At 35.1% G+C, this 15,383-nt stretch overlaps 3 protein-coding genes and 1 pseudogene across 6 annotated transcripts; 2 read left to right on the forward strand and 2 right to left on the reverse strand.

The window, feature by feature from the left end:
• Positions 1–1,986: 1,986 nt before the first annotated feature.
• LOC132169287 (uncharacterized) lies at positions 1,987–2,996 on the reverse strand (annotated as a pseudogene).
• Positions 2,997–5,355: 2,359 nt separating this feature from the next.
• On the forward strand, positions 5,356–7,398 carry LOC148587470 (uncharacterized). Its single transcript, XM_088513785.1, has 2 exons — positions 5,356–5,811; positions 7,163–7,398. The coding sequence occupies exons 1-2, from the start codon at positions 5,441–5,443 to the stop codon at positions 7,383–7,385; spliced, it is 594 nt and encodes a 197-aa protein (XP_088369911.1). The 5' UTR covers positions 5,356–5,440; the 3' UTR covers positions 7,386–7,398.
• Positions 7,399–8,904: 1,506 nt separating this feature from the next.
• Positions 8,905–10,308, forward strand: EXPA20 (expansin A20). 2 transcript variants are annotated; one of them, XM_059586222.2, is made up of 3 exons: positions 8,905–9,378; positions 9,508–9,826; positions 9,947–10,308. In XM_059586222.2, exons 1-3 carry the CDS (start codon positions 9,246–9,248, stop codon positions 10,248–10,250), a joined length of 756 nt encoding a protein of 251 aa, XP_059442205.2. In that variant the 5' UTR covers positions 8,905–9,245; the 3' UTR covers positions 10,251–10,308. The 2 variants fall into 2 exon arrangements, with proteins under 2 accessions (XP_059442205.2, XP_059442199.2); XM_059586216.2 differs by having other exon boundaries at positions 8,905–9,826.
• A 92-nt stretch (positions 10,309–10,400) lies between these two features.
• Positions 10,401–14,600, reverse strand: LOC132174595 (protein THYLAKOID ASSEMBLY 8, chloroplastic). 3 transcript variants are annotated; one of them, XM_059586238.2, is made up of 3 exons: positions 14,247–14,600; positions 13,025–13,414; positions 10,401–10,658 (listed from the first exon to the last, which is right to left on the reverse strand). In XM_059586238.2, exons 1-3 carry the CDS (start codon positions 14,562–14,564, stop codon positions 10,452–10,454), a joined length of 915 nt encoding a protein of 304 aa, XP_059442221.2. In that variant the 5' UTR covers positions 14,565–14,600; the 3' UTR covers positions 10,401–10,451. The 3 variants fall into 3 exon arrangements, with proteins under 3 accessions (XP_059442221.2, XP_059442216.2, XP_088369910.1); XM_059586233.2 differs by having other exon boundaries at positions 10,401–10,661; XM_088513784.1 differs by lacking the exon at positions 10,401–10,658 and having other exon boundaries at positions 12,798–13,414.
• Between the last annotated feature and the right edge of the window lie 783 nt (positions 14,601–15,383).

The raw sequence follows: 15,383 nt of genomic DNA on the forward strand, positions 1-15,383 counted from the left end.
AAGACATTAGTATGAATTATGATTGTCATCGGGGTTGAAAAAAATACAAGCAAAACAACAATTTTTTTTTCTTTTTTTAACAGATTTGGGGAAATTGTCTCAAAATTTTCTGAATTTTGCCCTCGATGAAATTTTAATTTTGACAATTAAGTTTTGGCCTTAAGACAAATAACTTCTTCAGTCACATTTCTCATCTTGCTTTTAACGGAAGACTTGTCAACTGTCGTATTGTCTGTTTGTGTCATATCAGCAAAAACGTGTGGTATTTGTCTATATTTCATGTCATCATGCCACATTTGGCAATTTATGTATAATTATTACAACTTTTTTTTTAAAAAAAAAAAAAAAAAATCAGGAAGTTTTGGGACAATTTGATGAGATTTGTGGGTGGGTGCAAGGGAAACGGCAAGAAAGATTCATTTGTGATGTCAATGGTTTCATTGTTTCAATTTGTAGACATCGAGGTGGCCCCTTTTTTTGACCCCGCAAGCAGTCATGGAGCTGACTGAACCGGTGCTACTGGACCGAATCATTAAAACCCCATTAAACATACCCTTAGGATTTAGGAGTAATGTTATTTTAAACATTTTGCATATAAGATAAGAGTAATGCTATTTAGTATATACGATTATCATATAACTACGATAATATGACAATTAAAATCAGCCTTTGGATCAACACGGGCTCGTTAAAAAGATAGTTAAGGGCCAATTTTTACTATCATGTTATCCTAGTGTATAGGAGTCTACAAAGTAGCATTTCTCAAAAGATAATTCTAACAATAAATTTTGTAAATTTGTGAGATTTAGGTGCTTGTCAAATGAGGATTAAGGGTACATTTGGTAAGCGGAATGACTTTTTCATTAGAAAAAAAGTAATAGCCTTTATTAAGAATGAAAGACGACGGAATAAAATAGCATTGGTGTTAAAGTACACATATACTCTTTACACTTGAAATAGTCATTCACATGGCCCATAATGGAATGACTATACCTTAAAATGAGGAATAGCTATTTCTCTCAATTATTCTAAGACTAATTCATTCCACCTTCTTTTATTTTCAATAAAAACTATATATATTTTTTTTTTATAATGGAATAGCTATTCTGCATACCAAACGTAACCTAAGCATTATCTCTCGAGACCTATATCTCATCATGGGCATGTCTTTTCCAAAGCCTCGCACTTATGTTTTAGGGTTTTCTTGTAAGAGGATTATTAGATCATTCTCAGTAGCTTATTTGTTATTTTTTTTTTTATATTTAAGGATCCAAACTACTTTTTGCTTCCTTATGTCAAAATACACTACAATAACTTCCCTTAATCATTTTCTATATCATTAAAATTTTTTTTTTTTTAATTATATATATATATATATATATATATATGAGAGGAGAGATGGGAGAGAAATGTGAAACATGAGATGAGAGAGGAGAGAGGAGAGATTTTTTTTTTTTTAATAATCATAAGGATTGCAATAGTGGAACCCAAAACATTGGGTTCTATTGTAGCAATCTTAATGTTTAAAGTTCATTTAGGAAGTCTGTTGTGCGACCTTTTTTGCGATTTTTTTTTTACATATTTTCTAAACTTAGGGAACAGACTCTCTTATAAAGAGTTGCTGGGAATGCTCTTAGCAATGTCACCAAATTTTACTCATCAAAATAACTAAAAGTATACTTTTCTCAATTTTAAATAACTAAAACATGGTTTTGGTGAGATTGCAACTGGTGCTCGGTCTGTTGTACTGGTTTTGGTAACACCTCCGTAATATATGTCTCCCAACTCACCAATTGCACTGGTCTGTTGTAGTTTAGAGTTTAGAGCTCTAATGATTGGTGTAACTTCCAAGTCACCGAATCCCCAAACAGATAGCAGGCAATCTCCTATTTGCTTCCAAAATTTGCCGGACAACAAATTGCAGGATCTCTATACTTAACCTAAAATGACACCCAATTCATCAACAAATAAGCTCCAAAATTGAGTCTAACTTATAGTTGGAGTCCGCGTGCCCGCCTTCAAGAACACCATATTAACCGAAACAACCTCGCCCTCAGCTTTTAAACCTGCCTTCACCAAATCCAACTGCGAAGCTCGAAACCTCCTCACACTCTCAATGCTTTTCAACAGATTCTCCATAGCAGAATTGTCATACAACCTCGACCCATGGCCTGGCTGCCCAGTAGCCTTATCACCAGCCACCACGGACCCCTTTCCGCATAAAACGCCTTGTACTTCTCACTAATCGAAGCCAACCTAGTTCCCGAAATTACACAAATACCTTAAAACAGAGTACAACAAATTACCTTAAACAATACTAAATAGTGCTAAAAATCAGTTACCTTCGTCAAGTAAAATGCTCACATTCAAACTCTTGAAAACATCGGAATCCACGAACTTCTCGGCACCATCGTGGCCGCCAATCTCCTCGTCCGGCACAAAGGACAGGTAGACAGAGCGAAGGGGCTGGAACCCAGAAGCCTTCAACTTGCGAATGGCCTCGAGGTACTGTATGCCAACGCACTTCATGTCCTGGGACCCTCTGGCGTAGATGTTGCCGTGCTGGTCGAGGTGGGCACTGAAGGGATGATGCGACCACTTGTCGAGCTCGGCGGCAACAACGTCGGTGTGGGAGTTGAGAAGGATTGTGGGGAGGCTGGGATCGGAGCCGGGCCATTTGAGGAGGATCAGAGGTTTGCCCTCCACGAACTCCAGGGTCTGCGCCTCGAGCGCGATGGACTTGGCTTGGGAGAGGATGAAATCGGCCGATTCAGCGTACTGGAGGCTCGGCTGGGCTGTGTTGATTTGGAGGTACTGTTGGAATCTTGATATAATTGACGACGACGATGATAATGATGATGGGTCTGCTTCAGCTATTGCTGTTAATGATGATGATGAGAGGAACAATAATAGTAGAGAAATGAAGTAGAGGATAGTTCTGCAACTGAGCTCCATTGGCTCTTTTGCTCTGTTTTCTCTGTTTCAGCGAAGGAGGATGAGACGTTTGACTTTCTAGGTGACGCTTAAGAACACTATCCAAGAATAAAACTAAAAAAACTGAACATATTTAAAAAGAAAAAAAAAAAGAAAAGCTAAACAACATTTTTTAGAGAATATTCGAAGAATTAATTCGATTACTCGAAATGTAAAATCTTATAATTAATTATTATTATTATTATTATTATTATTATTTTTAAGTTCATTTAACCATCTCAAACTATCACCCAAGGACAATCTACTCCTCAAATTATCAATTACGACAACTTATCTCATAAACTATCAAAACAATGATAATGTACCCTCCAATACTAGCAAAATAATGAAATTTTCACTCTAAAATTTTTAATAAGACAAAAATACCCTTAAATTTTGAAAAAAATAAATAAATTTTAATATTTTTGTTTTTATTTTAGTAAAGGTAATTTTGTCATTTTGTTAAAATCGAGGCTACATTGTCATTATTTTGGTAATTTGGGGGTAAATTGTTGGAATTGATAGTTTGACGGTAAATTATCATTGGGGTAGTAGTTTTAGGGGATTAAGTGAACTTTACCTTTTTTTTTTTTTCATCATTCAATGTAAGGGAAGAGAAAGAGAAGCGTTTAATTATTTAAATATAATGATGGACTTCTTTATGGAATCTCATTCTCAGCCAAATCATAAAGAAAAATCGTCGGCTAACAATTTACCGGACCAAAAATTGCATCAACACATTGTATGGCTTAATCTAAGGAAGGCAATTTACTGATTAAAACCGATCATTTTCAATAAACTATCTAAATTGAAGGAATTAGGTTTAGCTGACAAATAAAAACCAATTATATACTCAAACATTTGGCTCTTCAAGTGAGTATTAGTCAAATGGTGGCTATTCTTATCCATCTAGCCACATGTCACACATATTACCTACCCCCTCATATATGTCACTAATATTTACTATGATAAACATTTAAATATTATTAAAACATTAAAAAAAAAGAATTATTTAAACATTATCTTAACATATGGCAGCTCAGCTCTTTATTTTTAAAATTATGACAAAAAAGTTAAATTTAACTCATATCAGCGATGCTCTCCCAATTCAAAGAGCTCAAAAGTGAAAGTCATTTGTTTTTAAATATTATGGTTAAATATTTTATTAGTACTTGAGTTTACAAATTTTTATTTTTTCTCATCTAGGGTTTAAATCCTACCATAAATGAATGGTACATGACTTATGGAAAAAAACAATTCAGTACTTCCGTCACACGTGTCATCACATAGAAATGACATGTGTTATAAAATTAAAAATAATTGAAAAAAATAAATAAATAAACTTTCAAAAACAAAAATTGAAAAATTAATGCGGTGGCTTGCCACCCTATTTTGGCCAATGGGGGTGGCCCGCCACTCCCATTTTGGTCATTGGGAGTGGCTGAAGCCGACATTTGGCCACCCCCAATGGCCAAAATGGGGGTGGTGGCGGCGACCCTCACTGGCTAAAATGAGGTGGCTAGTCACTCCACGAATTTTTCAATTTTTATTTTAGGTTTAGTTTTTTTTTTTTCAAGCCACGTGGCATTTCTATGTGATGACACGTGGCATTCTATTAATTTGGGCAAACGGAACCTAACGGAAGTACTAAATTAGCCTTTTCCCGTGAGTCAAGTAACATTTATGAAAGGATTTGAACCTCAAGTGAGAAAAAACATAAAAATCTACAAAACTAGGTACTAATAACGTATTTAACCCTAAATATTATTTGGTTCACTTGGCACAAGACATTTCGTTGTTTTCGCATTCTTTCAAATTGAAGAATGGAAAAATTGACCGAAATAAAAAATACATATGAAATATCTCTTCATACTTGAAAAGTAGCGTACAACCATTCTCACTTTTCTAATTTGATTGAATTTTTGAACTATTATTCTTCTTTTTCTCCCTAATTTGGAAGGGACGGAAATTTCCTCCAACCACAACTCTAGGTAAGAAATTTTGTGACCATTGTAGAATGACGTGGTATCAATTAATTTAATACTCGATCTTAATGCTCTTGATTAATGGATCAAGATTCTTTAATATTTTTAAAGATATTACTTTTAAATAATAATTAAAATTTGAATAAAAAAAAATAGAGTAGAATATATCGTTTAAAGTGATTTAACCATAAAAATGGGCCTATTATGGAACAAAAATATCAAAAAAGAAAAAAAAAAAAAAATCAAATCTCAATTAAGGGAAGGGGAGAGACCTTGGGTTTCCCTGATCCAACCACTACCTGACACGTAGGCCGAAAGGCACCGCTTGAAACAAAATAACAGGTAGGCCCAAATTTGCCTCGCCAGATTGCGCTGCTCTTTTTGTTTCCTTTCTGAGTCCTACTCCCCTCGCACCAGAAATTACAAAATCTCCTCCTTCTCCTTCTTCTTCTTCTTCGTCTGTTTCTTCGTCTTCTTCTTCAATGGAGGAAGTTGGGTGTGCAACGGAGGGAGGCCGATTCAAAATGGAGAAGTTATTGAGAAACCTGTCGAAGAAGCTTGCGCTGTGGTTCACGCGGACCTTCAAGCCCATCATGACTCACGACGAGCTGGAGCCTATCATGGCCGCACTGGGCTTCGTGGGCCTTCCTCCCTCCAGCAACGTCGCCCTTCCCTGGAAGGAGTACGCCTACCCCGCCGGAGGTTGGCGGAGCAACCCCGACGCGCCGCCGCCACGTCCCAGGCTGCCTTACCCGAGGATCGACGGCCTCCACGTCTACACCTACCAGGCCTTCCTCGACTCCCTCAACTTCTACCTCCACTTGCCTGACATCTCCGATCTCTTCCACATCAGGTACCGGTACTGGTACTCCTCTTTCAAATATCTAATACGGCAGTCGTACAGCTATTATGTTTTCTTTTATTATTGTGTTTCTTCACTGTACGACTCCCATCCATTTTGTCCTAAACAAATTTAAAAATTAAAAAAAGCTAAAATATCTTTTCGATTTTATAAATTCTGTGATAGTGAATTTTTAAATTTTAAATTAATCGGTATTTCTTTTCTAAAGTGTGTGTTGTTTAAGCATATTGAATTATATGAGACAATGTTATATTATATAGGACTATATTTAAATAGAGATAATATTAATGAGTAGAAAACAAGTAAACTTAGAATAACTAAAAAAAGGGAATAAACCCTAGATGGAAACATAATATTAGAAAACACAAAATATTTTAATAGTAACAAAATTAATGATAGGGTTGTATATCATCCTCTTTTCCGCCTCCGCATCCGCTTTCTGTGGAGGGCGGCTTTGAGTAATAGTCTATTTGTAACCACCCATATGTGACGAGAAAGGCCGAAGGGGTCCTAAAGGAATTTTAGGAGCAACGAAAAAAAGGCACATTCATGAGACATCCCACCCCTTATTTTACATATTCATTTTTATCATTCTATTCAAATATTATTTTTCAAGAATTTATTTATTTTACTATAATAGCTATTGGATTTTACATTCTGATTAGTTAAAATAACTTTGAAGTAGCCGGGTTGGGATGTTGTAACATTTGTTTCTCCTTTTCGTAGGGGTGTTCAAACGGGGCAGTTATAACCATCCCGTCAACCACTAACTACTTATAACTGCTAATTGTTTTGGTAGGCGGTTATAAAAAACTCTTAACTGCTTAGGTGGTTGCGGTTAGCAATTTTAAGGGCGAGAAAAAATGGTTAATAACCGCTAACCGCCTATATATATATATATATATATATATGCCAAGCCTTATTTAAGAACATTGCCTAGTAAAAAAAAAAAGCATGTTCTTTTCATCTTTTTGGAAACACTTCGGCTAAATACGTTTAAAATTAGCCCAAAAAATAGGTTCAGTAATAGCCCAAAACACTTAAATAGCCCAAAAGCACATATAAAAATATTGGTTTGAATAACCACTAACCGCCTAACGGTTGCGGTTACGGTTACTAAAAATCAATATCGCCTAAGGCGGTTGCGGTTAGCGGTTATAGCTTATAACCGTTTTTTTTTTTTTGGTATAACATGAAATTTGTTATTTTATTTTTAAAGTTAGTGTATGGGCATGTTTGTTAATGTGATTTGGGATTTGATATATATATAAATTGTTTTGTAGAAGAGTTGTGCATTTGCCTTAACAATTTTCATATGTATATATTTCAAAATTTGGAACAGGGGAATGCCATTACATCAAATACATGATCGAAGGAGGAAGTGGCGCGAAATAGCAGACGTTGTCTACATATTTGTTTACAGAGAAGGAACACTAGATCGAGCGGCATACAATCTATATCACTCTGATGAGAACGGCGGTGATAGCAGCACCTCCATCGTCATTCGAAATAAGGGCAACAATACCCCACCCACCTCCATTGTCTCTTTAAAAGATATAGTATGAATTATTATTGTTATTGGGGTTGAAAAAATACAAGCAAAACAACAATTTATTTATTTATTATTATTATTTTTTTTTTAACAGATTTGGGGAAATTGTCTCAAATTTTTAAAATTTTGTCCTTGATGAGATTTTAATTTTGACAATTTAAGTTTTGGCTTCGAGACAAGTAACTTCTTCCGTCACATTTCTCATCTTGCTTTTAACGGAAGATTTGTCAACTGTCATATTGTCTGTCTAACAAAAACATGTCGGTATTTGTCTATATTCCTGTCATCATGCCACATTGGCAATTTATGTAAAATTATTACTATTTAAAAAAAAAAAAAAAATTCAGGAAGTTTTGTGACAATTTGATGAGATTTGTGGGTGGGTGCAAGAGAAACGGCAAGAAAGATTCATTTTTGATGTCAATGGTTTCATTGTTTCAATTTGTTTGTAGACATGGAGGTGGCCCCCACAAGCAGTCATGGAGCTGACTGAACCGACGCTACTGGACCGAATCATTAAAACCCCATTAAATACACCCTTAGGATTTAGGGTTTTTATTTTTTATTTTTTTAAAGTAGGATTTAGGGTTTTAGAGCTCTGGCTCATTGGACTTTCCTGATGTATCTTTTTTGGGCTATAAGTAAATATTTTCATTAAAGAACATTTTTTCTTTTTTTAATTTTAACTCTTTACTTTTTTTTAAATATTTACATTTTAGTCATTCACTCTTACTATTTAATTTAAAATATTTTTTATTTATCTCTTTTCATTATTTCCAAAGAAAAAGAAAGGAAAGAGCTAACAAGTTTTTTTTTTTTTTTTAATAATATAATTATGCATTATTGAGCTACAATGCTCCACTTAACAAATCCTTTAGCTATTTTGGTTAGCTCATGGTAAATGCTCTAAAAATCTTTTTGGAATTGCATATGAAAAATAAAGTTTTTATCCATAAAAAGAAAAAAAGAAAAAAAGAAAAAAAAGTAATTTAAGCTTCCTTCAAAACACAATTTGAGTTTTCCTAAAGCAAAAAGGTTAAAAAAAAAGTATTTTTAAAGTTTTTTTTTACCAAATATGTTCATTTTGAGACAATTTTCACAAATTTCTAATGAAAAAGCTTTTATAAAACATCCATCCGAATAATAGGATTAATTATCCAAGACCTATTAATACTATTGTAGCAAATAGACATTGTAATAACTCATTTACTATCCAAATTACTAAATTATCCGAGAGTCAAATGGGAGGAAATGTCCATCCAAGAAACTTAACAGGTCCAAAGGACTTTTTGGAGACCCTAAAGTCACAACCATATCCGAATTTTCTGTTCCTCTGGGGTCCCTTCTAAAAAGAAGAGCCCGAACCCAAACCACATTGATTGAAAAGAAATGGATCCAAACCCGAGGAGGAAAAAAAAAACAAAAAGAAAAGTAAATTGAATTTTCAATTACTTATTTTTAAGGCTTTCTGCTTCTGCTATCAATGCCTGGTGTCTGCCACCAGCCATTTCTCTCTCTCTCTCTCTCTCTCCTTCCCTCGAATATAGCCAAATGCTGGCTCCAACACCCCTTTTTTGAGTCTCCATTCGCTGCTGAAAAGAGCAAAAGAAACAAAGAAAGAAAGAAAAAGAAAGCATATCCCCTCTTTTGTTTTGTATGGACCAACCCCAAGCCCTTCATTGTTTGTTGCTGCACAATGTGAAAGGACTCCATAGTTGCCTCTTTGTCAAAGTTTCTTATTTTTTTTCAAGGTTTTTAATCCGGCCATCAACAATCCCTACGAAAAAAAAAGAAAAGGTCTGCTTTCTTCACTCTTCAGTCCCTCTACAAGCCCCAAAAGAAAAAGGGAAAACAAATCATCCTTACTGCTTAAATGGGTGCTCTTCAAGCCACATTTCTCTTCCTGATTCTACTGAAAGCATGCGAGATTACTGATGCTGAGGATGAAGAATGGAAGACTGCTACTGCAACATACACCAAAGAAACTGATGGGTCAATCATTACAGGTAGTTTTCTTGCTTCTTTCAGAGTTTTGTCAAGTTTCTGTCTTTTCTACATAATGCTGCTGCACGTTTACAACATACTCAAAATTTTACTAGAAAGTGATAAAGGGTTTGGTATTAAATATGTTGCAGAAGGGGCTTGTGGTTATGGAGATCTCCACAAGACTAGCTATGGGAAGCACAGTGCTGGCCTAAGCACCATTTTGTTCAACAGGGGGAGTTCTTGTGGGGCTTGCTACGAGGTGAGATGTGTTGATCACATATTGTGGTGCCTGCAGGGGAGCCCCTCTGTTATTCTCACTGCCACAGATTTCTGTCCTCCAAATTATGGACTCTCATCCGATTATGGTGGCTGGTGCAACTTCCCACAAGAACACTTTGAGATGTCTGAGGCCGCATTTGCTGAAATTGCAGAGAGAAGAGCTGATATCGTGCCAGTGCAATACAGGAGGTAACAAATCAAACACGTGAAAGGAATTCTCATTTGGGGGAATGTGTTTTTTTTTCTGGTTTCTACTCATCTTACAATTAAGGGAGACATTTGTTTGTGTTTGTGCCTAATTTTGTGTAGGGTGAAGTGTGCAAGAAGTGGTGGGTTGAGATTCACTGTGAGTGGAAACCTTCGCTTCTTTCAAGTTTTAATTACCAATGTAGGCTTGGATGGTGAAGTGGTTGCTGTGAAAGTGAAGGGATCAAGAACGGGGTGGATAGCTATGGGAAGAAATTGGGGACAGAACTGGCAATGCAACATTAATCTTAAAGGACAACCTATATCTTTTGAGGTGACTGTCAGCAGCGGAAGAACACTAGCATCTTATAATGTTGCTCCAGCAAACTGGCAATTTCCTCAGACATTTGAAGGGAAACAGTTCTAGTTATAGAAGCTTTTGGGCTAAAATGTGGAAGTTTGCTTCATTTCTGGAATATGAAAACTTTTGTAGTCTTAAATCTTAATCATGAGTTCATCAGTATTGATGATCTAACCACATGTTTAGTTGTTTACAAATAGTCAAAAACACCTCTAGTCACTCAAAGTTTCCTCTACTATCTCACAAAGTTGAGGTTTTGGTCAAAAATTAGGGGAAAAGTTGCAGAAGAAAGTTGAAAAAATAGGTATACGAGGTCCCAGTTTTGTCTCTTAATGATATCTTGATTGGAAAGCTTTGTTGTTGATGGAACGTGTAATAGTTAAAAAAGTAGCAGTGTATATTCCCTGAATTCTCTCCCTTTGTCCCGGCACTTGACGAATTAGGCTGCCTTGGAAGGTGATCCCTCAGTATTTGCTTCTATAAGAAAGATGACCATTCAGAAAAAGAAAAAGACAATCAAACACAATTATAAAACTCGATGACAAGCAAAAGTTCTCAGCCAAGAGAGTGCACAAACATGGTATTGTGTAACTAAATAATATTGTAGACCAACTAATGCAGGACAAAAGCAATTTGAGAAGAACCCTTTAAGAAAGGGACCTAGAAGAGAGGGAGAGAAGAAAATAAGCCGAAGAGGGGGGAAGAAGAAGCTAGAAAGAGAGAAGAAAGAAGCCCAAAAAGCCTAGAAAGAGGGGGGTAGACAGAAGAAAGAAGGGGAGGGGAGAGGAGAAAATCACTTTCCCAACAATTTTATTATTCCATATAAAAGTCTGCCTCCGTCAGAATACAAAACATGCTTAAACAGACCCGACTAAAAATAAATAACTCATCTAACATAGTTTTATTGACTTGCCTAACATAACGTAAAGCAACAGTAATGCCCATTTATTGAATTACAAAAATAAAATAAAACATAACTTAATACACCAAACTAAAAACCTACATAAAATTAAAGGTTGCTGCGTTTCGCATCACCAACAAATATGAAAGCTACAAATACTATTTAATTTCCAAATTATACAGTTGTGAAATGTTTATGGATGTAATTCAAGTATAACAAAAAATGTAAGTTAGGGACGGAACTAAAATTTCTTATTGAGAGGAACCAAAGTATGAATGATGGGCTAAATCTAATTTTGACACAAGTCAAGTATAATTTAGAAAAATTTAGAAGCAACATTTATTTATAAGTTTCAAATTCTTATTCATTGTTGGAACAAGGAATACTAACTTACTTATGTGACCAAATAAATATTTTCATTTCACTTTTTTTTTTTTGTTCTTCTTTTTTGTGACATAGAACTTCTTCAAGGTAGGGCTCTTCGGACCCATCTCTAAGGAGTAAAATCCAGATACAATCACCTGCTAGAACCATGTATCAGGTAATCTAGGGAACTCCTAGTGCAGAATCGAATCGAAAATGTTTGAGTCGAGGACTCATTCCAAGCACACTCTCTGACCACTAGGTTGTACCCTAATGGGTAATATTTTCATTTCGCACAAAGAAGACTCAAATAAGTATTTTATTCAAAATAGAAGTTTAAGATATTAAATATAGAAGAAAAGATTGTAAAGAAACCAAGGATACCTGAGAACATACTAAAACCTAGAGCATTTCCAAATTGATATGGGAATTTTCAGGTTCCAACACCAACTCAGATAACCGAAAAAAAAAAATGAAAAAGTAAAGGTAACTAATGATGTCCACGCTTGAGAACATCATCTGAAATATCTCGTGATCTTTGCATGCGCCTGTTATCTTGAAATGTTGTAAAGCTATAAAGGGTTACATCTAGATGTCCTAACCCAAAACATTATGCTGTGAAAAACATAAGCAGCAGGACCCAAAAATGTTGGAGAATGGAATAAAAAGCTAGCATTCTTAGAGTGCGTTTGATATTGTCATTTCACATACCAAAATAGTGATTTTAAACCAATTTCAAAAAAAATGTATCATTTGGGAGTGAGGATTTAAAAAATTGCGATTTAAAAACGTAGATTTACGTTTTCTAATCGCAGGTAAGGGTTTGCATTTTTAAAAATATGCATGATTTTAAAAGCTATACTGCAATTTTAAAGGTAAAATTGAGAACTTAACAAATGATTAAATGTGTTTTTAAAAATCGTGTTTTCAAATCACACATTTTAAAATCATTATTTTGAAATCACATACTCAAATGGACCTTAATTAATAAGTATAAAAGAAGGATTGGGGAGAGGACCATGCCCTCCTATAGGTATTCACTGAAGGGGTAAATGCAAACAGCACGCGGCGTGCATGACACGCCGCGTGCAAAAAATTTTTTTAAAAAAAAAAAAAAAAAAAAAAAAAATTTTTTTGTACGGGCGTGCCTTGCACGCCGCGTACTCTGTATCAGTACTCGAACTGAAGTATCAAGTATCAACAGGGTTTCGCTCCTAGCCTCTACATTAATGCAATTGACATGGATACACACCCTAGATAGGCAACTTAAGCTACCAGCTAGAAATTTTTGGAACCATAATGGCACCATCACTTCTGGTATGCAAACCATTATAACATGGCAAACGATCTAAGGAAATTCTTATCTCTCTCATTTGTCATGAAACTAACAGACTACATGCTATACAGGGGTACCCATAAATCAAACATGTAAAATTACAAGAACCATCATCAAAATGGGTATTAATGCAATCTGTTTTGTTTCAATGGAAGTAACATAACAGGCTTAACAGCCACTCATTCTATCATATAATTGTTAATTATGTAAAATAAGTAATTAGTTCAATCATTTGCTCACCACCATCTCTTCCTCCTCAAGAAACTCTAGATCTTCACCATAATACATTTGAGCATCCTGCCTTAAGATAGCCGACGCTCCTGTTTCTCCATTTGATTCCAAGGCAGTTATAAGTATCGTAAAGGATGACTTGTCTGGATCACATCCAACTTGTTTCATCAGGTAGTAACATTCCATTGCAAGTTTAGTATGGTTAGAACTCACCAAAGCTCTCAAGACAGCATTAAAGCCCTCGATTTCAAGCCCTAAACCACCAGCTTCTGTTTTCAAATAGGAGTGAAGTAGTTCAACATGTTCAAACATTCCATTGCTACCCAATACTTTGATCATATCAGCATAGAGTGAGACTTGAGGCCTATACCAGTATTCCTTCCGAATATCTTCGAAAACCTAGGTAAGAGCAATGACATTAAGACAACAAATACAGATTATTGCAGAGATTACTTTCACAACATTTAGTTGCTATTTGCTTATAAATAAATTTCTTTTACCTCCTATCCGCTATTCAGTTGGACTTTCTATAGTCAAATGTGTAACAACAGATTAAGAACGTCATTAAAGCACACCATATAGAGATCAACCTAAGCCATTTGTTAAATTACTACTTATTCTAAAAGCTTAAGCTGATAGGAAATGATGAATTAATCATTTAATTTACATTCTAATACTCCCATTTACCTGTGAGCTTAAACTCTGCCTTAATAAATAGGGCCTAATACATAAAATATTTATTTGAAACAAGAGGTGAATAACGGAAATAAGGTTCGGATACAGAATCTATGCTTTGATACCATGTTCAATCACCACTCATCAGAACAAAAGTCCTGAATTCGATTTTTATCCTTGTCATTCACCTCTTGTTTCAATAAAATATTAATTTAAATGACTAAATTCATTCCTCACTTGTTGAGTAAAGTTTTAGCCCACACACAAGTGAGTGGGGTATTAACATATTAATTTCATGAGACCATAATATAACGCGTATTAGAACATCATTCAATTCAAAGGTTTAACCTAATGAGGTTGAGCCCAATTATGATATGCCTATATATATATATCTTCACAAACTTAACTCTTTTTCACTCACTTGTCTGAACTCAACAATTCATAATTCGAATAAGACAAATGGGTGGAGCTAAAAGTATAACAATGAGGATTAGAAATTAAAAATTTAGGTTAAAACAGCAGTACAGATGATAAAAAGGGAACAAAAAGTGGGAACCTTGAGGGCCAAGAAGCATTGGTTCTGGCGGAGGAGTTCGCGAAGAACGGCAATCATATCGAGCTTGAGGAGGCGCTTGAACTTGGAGTGGAACTCTTGGTCCAATGAAGGTTGGTCTTTCTGGGCTCGCTTCAACGCCTGCACCGTTTGAATTGCTTCGATGCTGAGGTTTCTCCCCTTCTGCAACGGCTTCCGATTCTTGCTTCTGTTGCTCATTCCCACCACCACGCACCGCGTTTTACCGTTCGCTAACTCCACGGTATTGGATGGAGAGCTCCAAAGAGTAAAGCATGGAGCTCGAATTGCACACGAGCTCATCTCTCTCTCTCTCTCTGTTTTCCGATTTCCAGTCTACGAGGATCAAACAAATTAAAGAGTACACAGTGAAAACGGCAGTCGTCTTGTCTTTTTTAGTAATTTGCCCAAAATTATATTATATTTATAATTCTAACTATTATTAGTGGATTGATTTTTTAGTAATTTGTCAAAGCAATAATGACTTATCTCCTATTTTTTCTACTATTATCCTAAATAATCAATTCCATATTTTTTAATTTTCTGTTAATTTTCTTCGATTTATGATGATCGGATCTGTGTTTATACGAATTCTATTTATAGATGTCTCCAAGGAGTAACTCAATCGGCTGTGAACCACGCCTAATGAAGTGGAGGTCACTAGTTCGAATTCCCTTCCCCCTTTCCTTGTGTGGACATGCCAAAAAAAAAAAGAAAAAAAAATTCTATTTATAGATCTGTAAGAGCTTTAAAACATGCCACTTATTTTGTTAGTATTTAAGAATTAATTTGATATAAATTTATTATTTGATTTAAAAGTGATATGCTTTTTTTTAATACTTGAACGACCCAATTTATAAAAAAGTCTTTGCCTTTAAAGATTGAGAGGGGGGAGAAATTCGAACTAGTGACCTCCGCTTAATGGAGCGTGGTTTCTAGCCGATTGAGTTACCTCTTGAAAAAAAAAAAAAAAAAATTCAAAAGAATGGGAGAAGAAAGATAAAGAAAAATAAGAAGAAATTGCAAGGAATATTAATTTGATTATTTAAAACAAATTATTAAAAGATTTTCAGAAATAAAATTCGGAAATCTTCTGTTCCTTCCGGGGCACGTGAGCGTGAA

This window comes from Corylus avellana, chromosome 2 (genome assembly GCF_965113065.1).
Source record: "Corylus avellana chromosome 2, dhCorAvel1.hap1.2, whole genome shotgun sequence".
NCBI lineage: Eukaryota > Viridiplantae > Streptophyta > Magnoliopsida > Fagales > Betulaceae > Corylus > Corylus avellana.

Bases quoted from the DNA above. Each gene is read 5' to 3' on its own strand.
- LOC132174595 (XM_059586233.2), bottom strand. From the start codon at position 14,564: ATGAGCTCGTGTGCAATTCGAGCTCCATGCTTTACTCTTTGGAGCTCT. The intron at 13,415-14,246 runs GTTCCCACTTTT...GCTCTTACCTAG, and splicing joins AATGCTTCTTGGCCCTCAAG to GTTTTCGAAGATATTCGGAA. The intron at 10,662-13,024 runs GTGAGCAAATGA...TCTTTCTTATAG, and splicing joins TTGAGGAGGAAGAGATGGTG to AAGCAAATACTGAGGGATCA.
- EXPA20 (XM_059586216.2), top strand. From the start codon at position 9,246: ATGGGTGCTCTTCAAGCCACATTTCTCTTCCTGATTCTACTGAAAGCA. The intron at 9,827-9,946 runs GTAACAAATCAA...AATTTTGTGTAG, and splicing joins GTGCCAGTGCAATACAGGAG to GGTGAAGTGTGCAAGAAGTG.
- LOC148587470 (XM_088513785.1), top strand. From the start codon at position 5,441: ATGGAGGAAGTTGGGTGTGCAACGGAGGGAGGCCGATTCAAAATGGAG. The intron at 5,812-7,162 runs GTACCGGTACTG...AATTTGGAACAG, and splicing joins TCCGATCTCTTCCACATCAG to GGGAATGCCATTACATCAAA.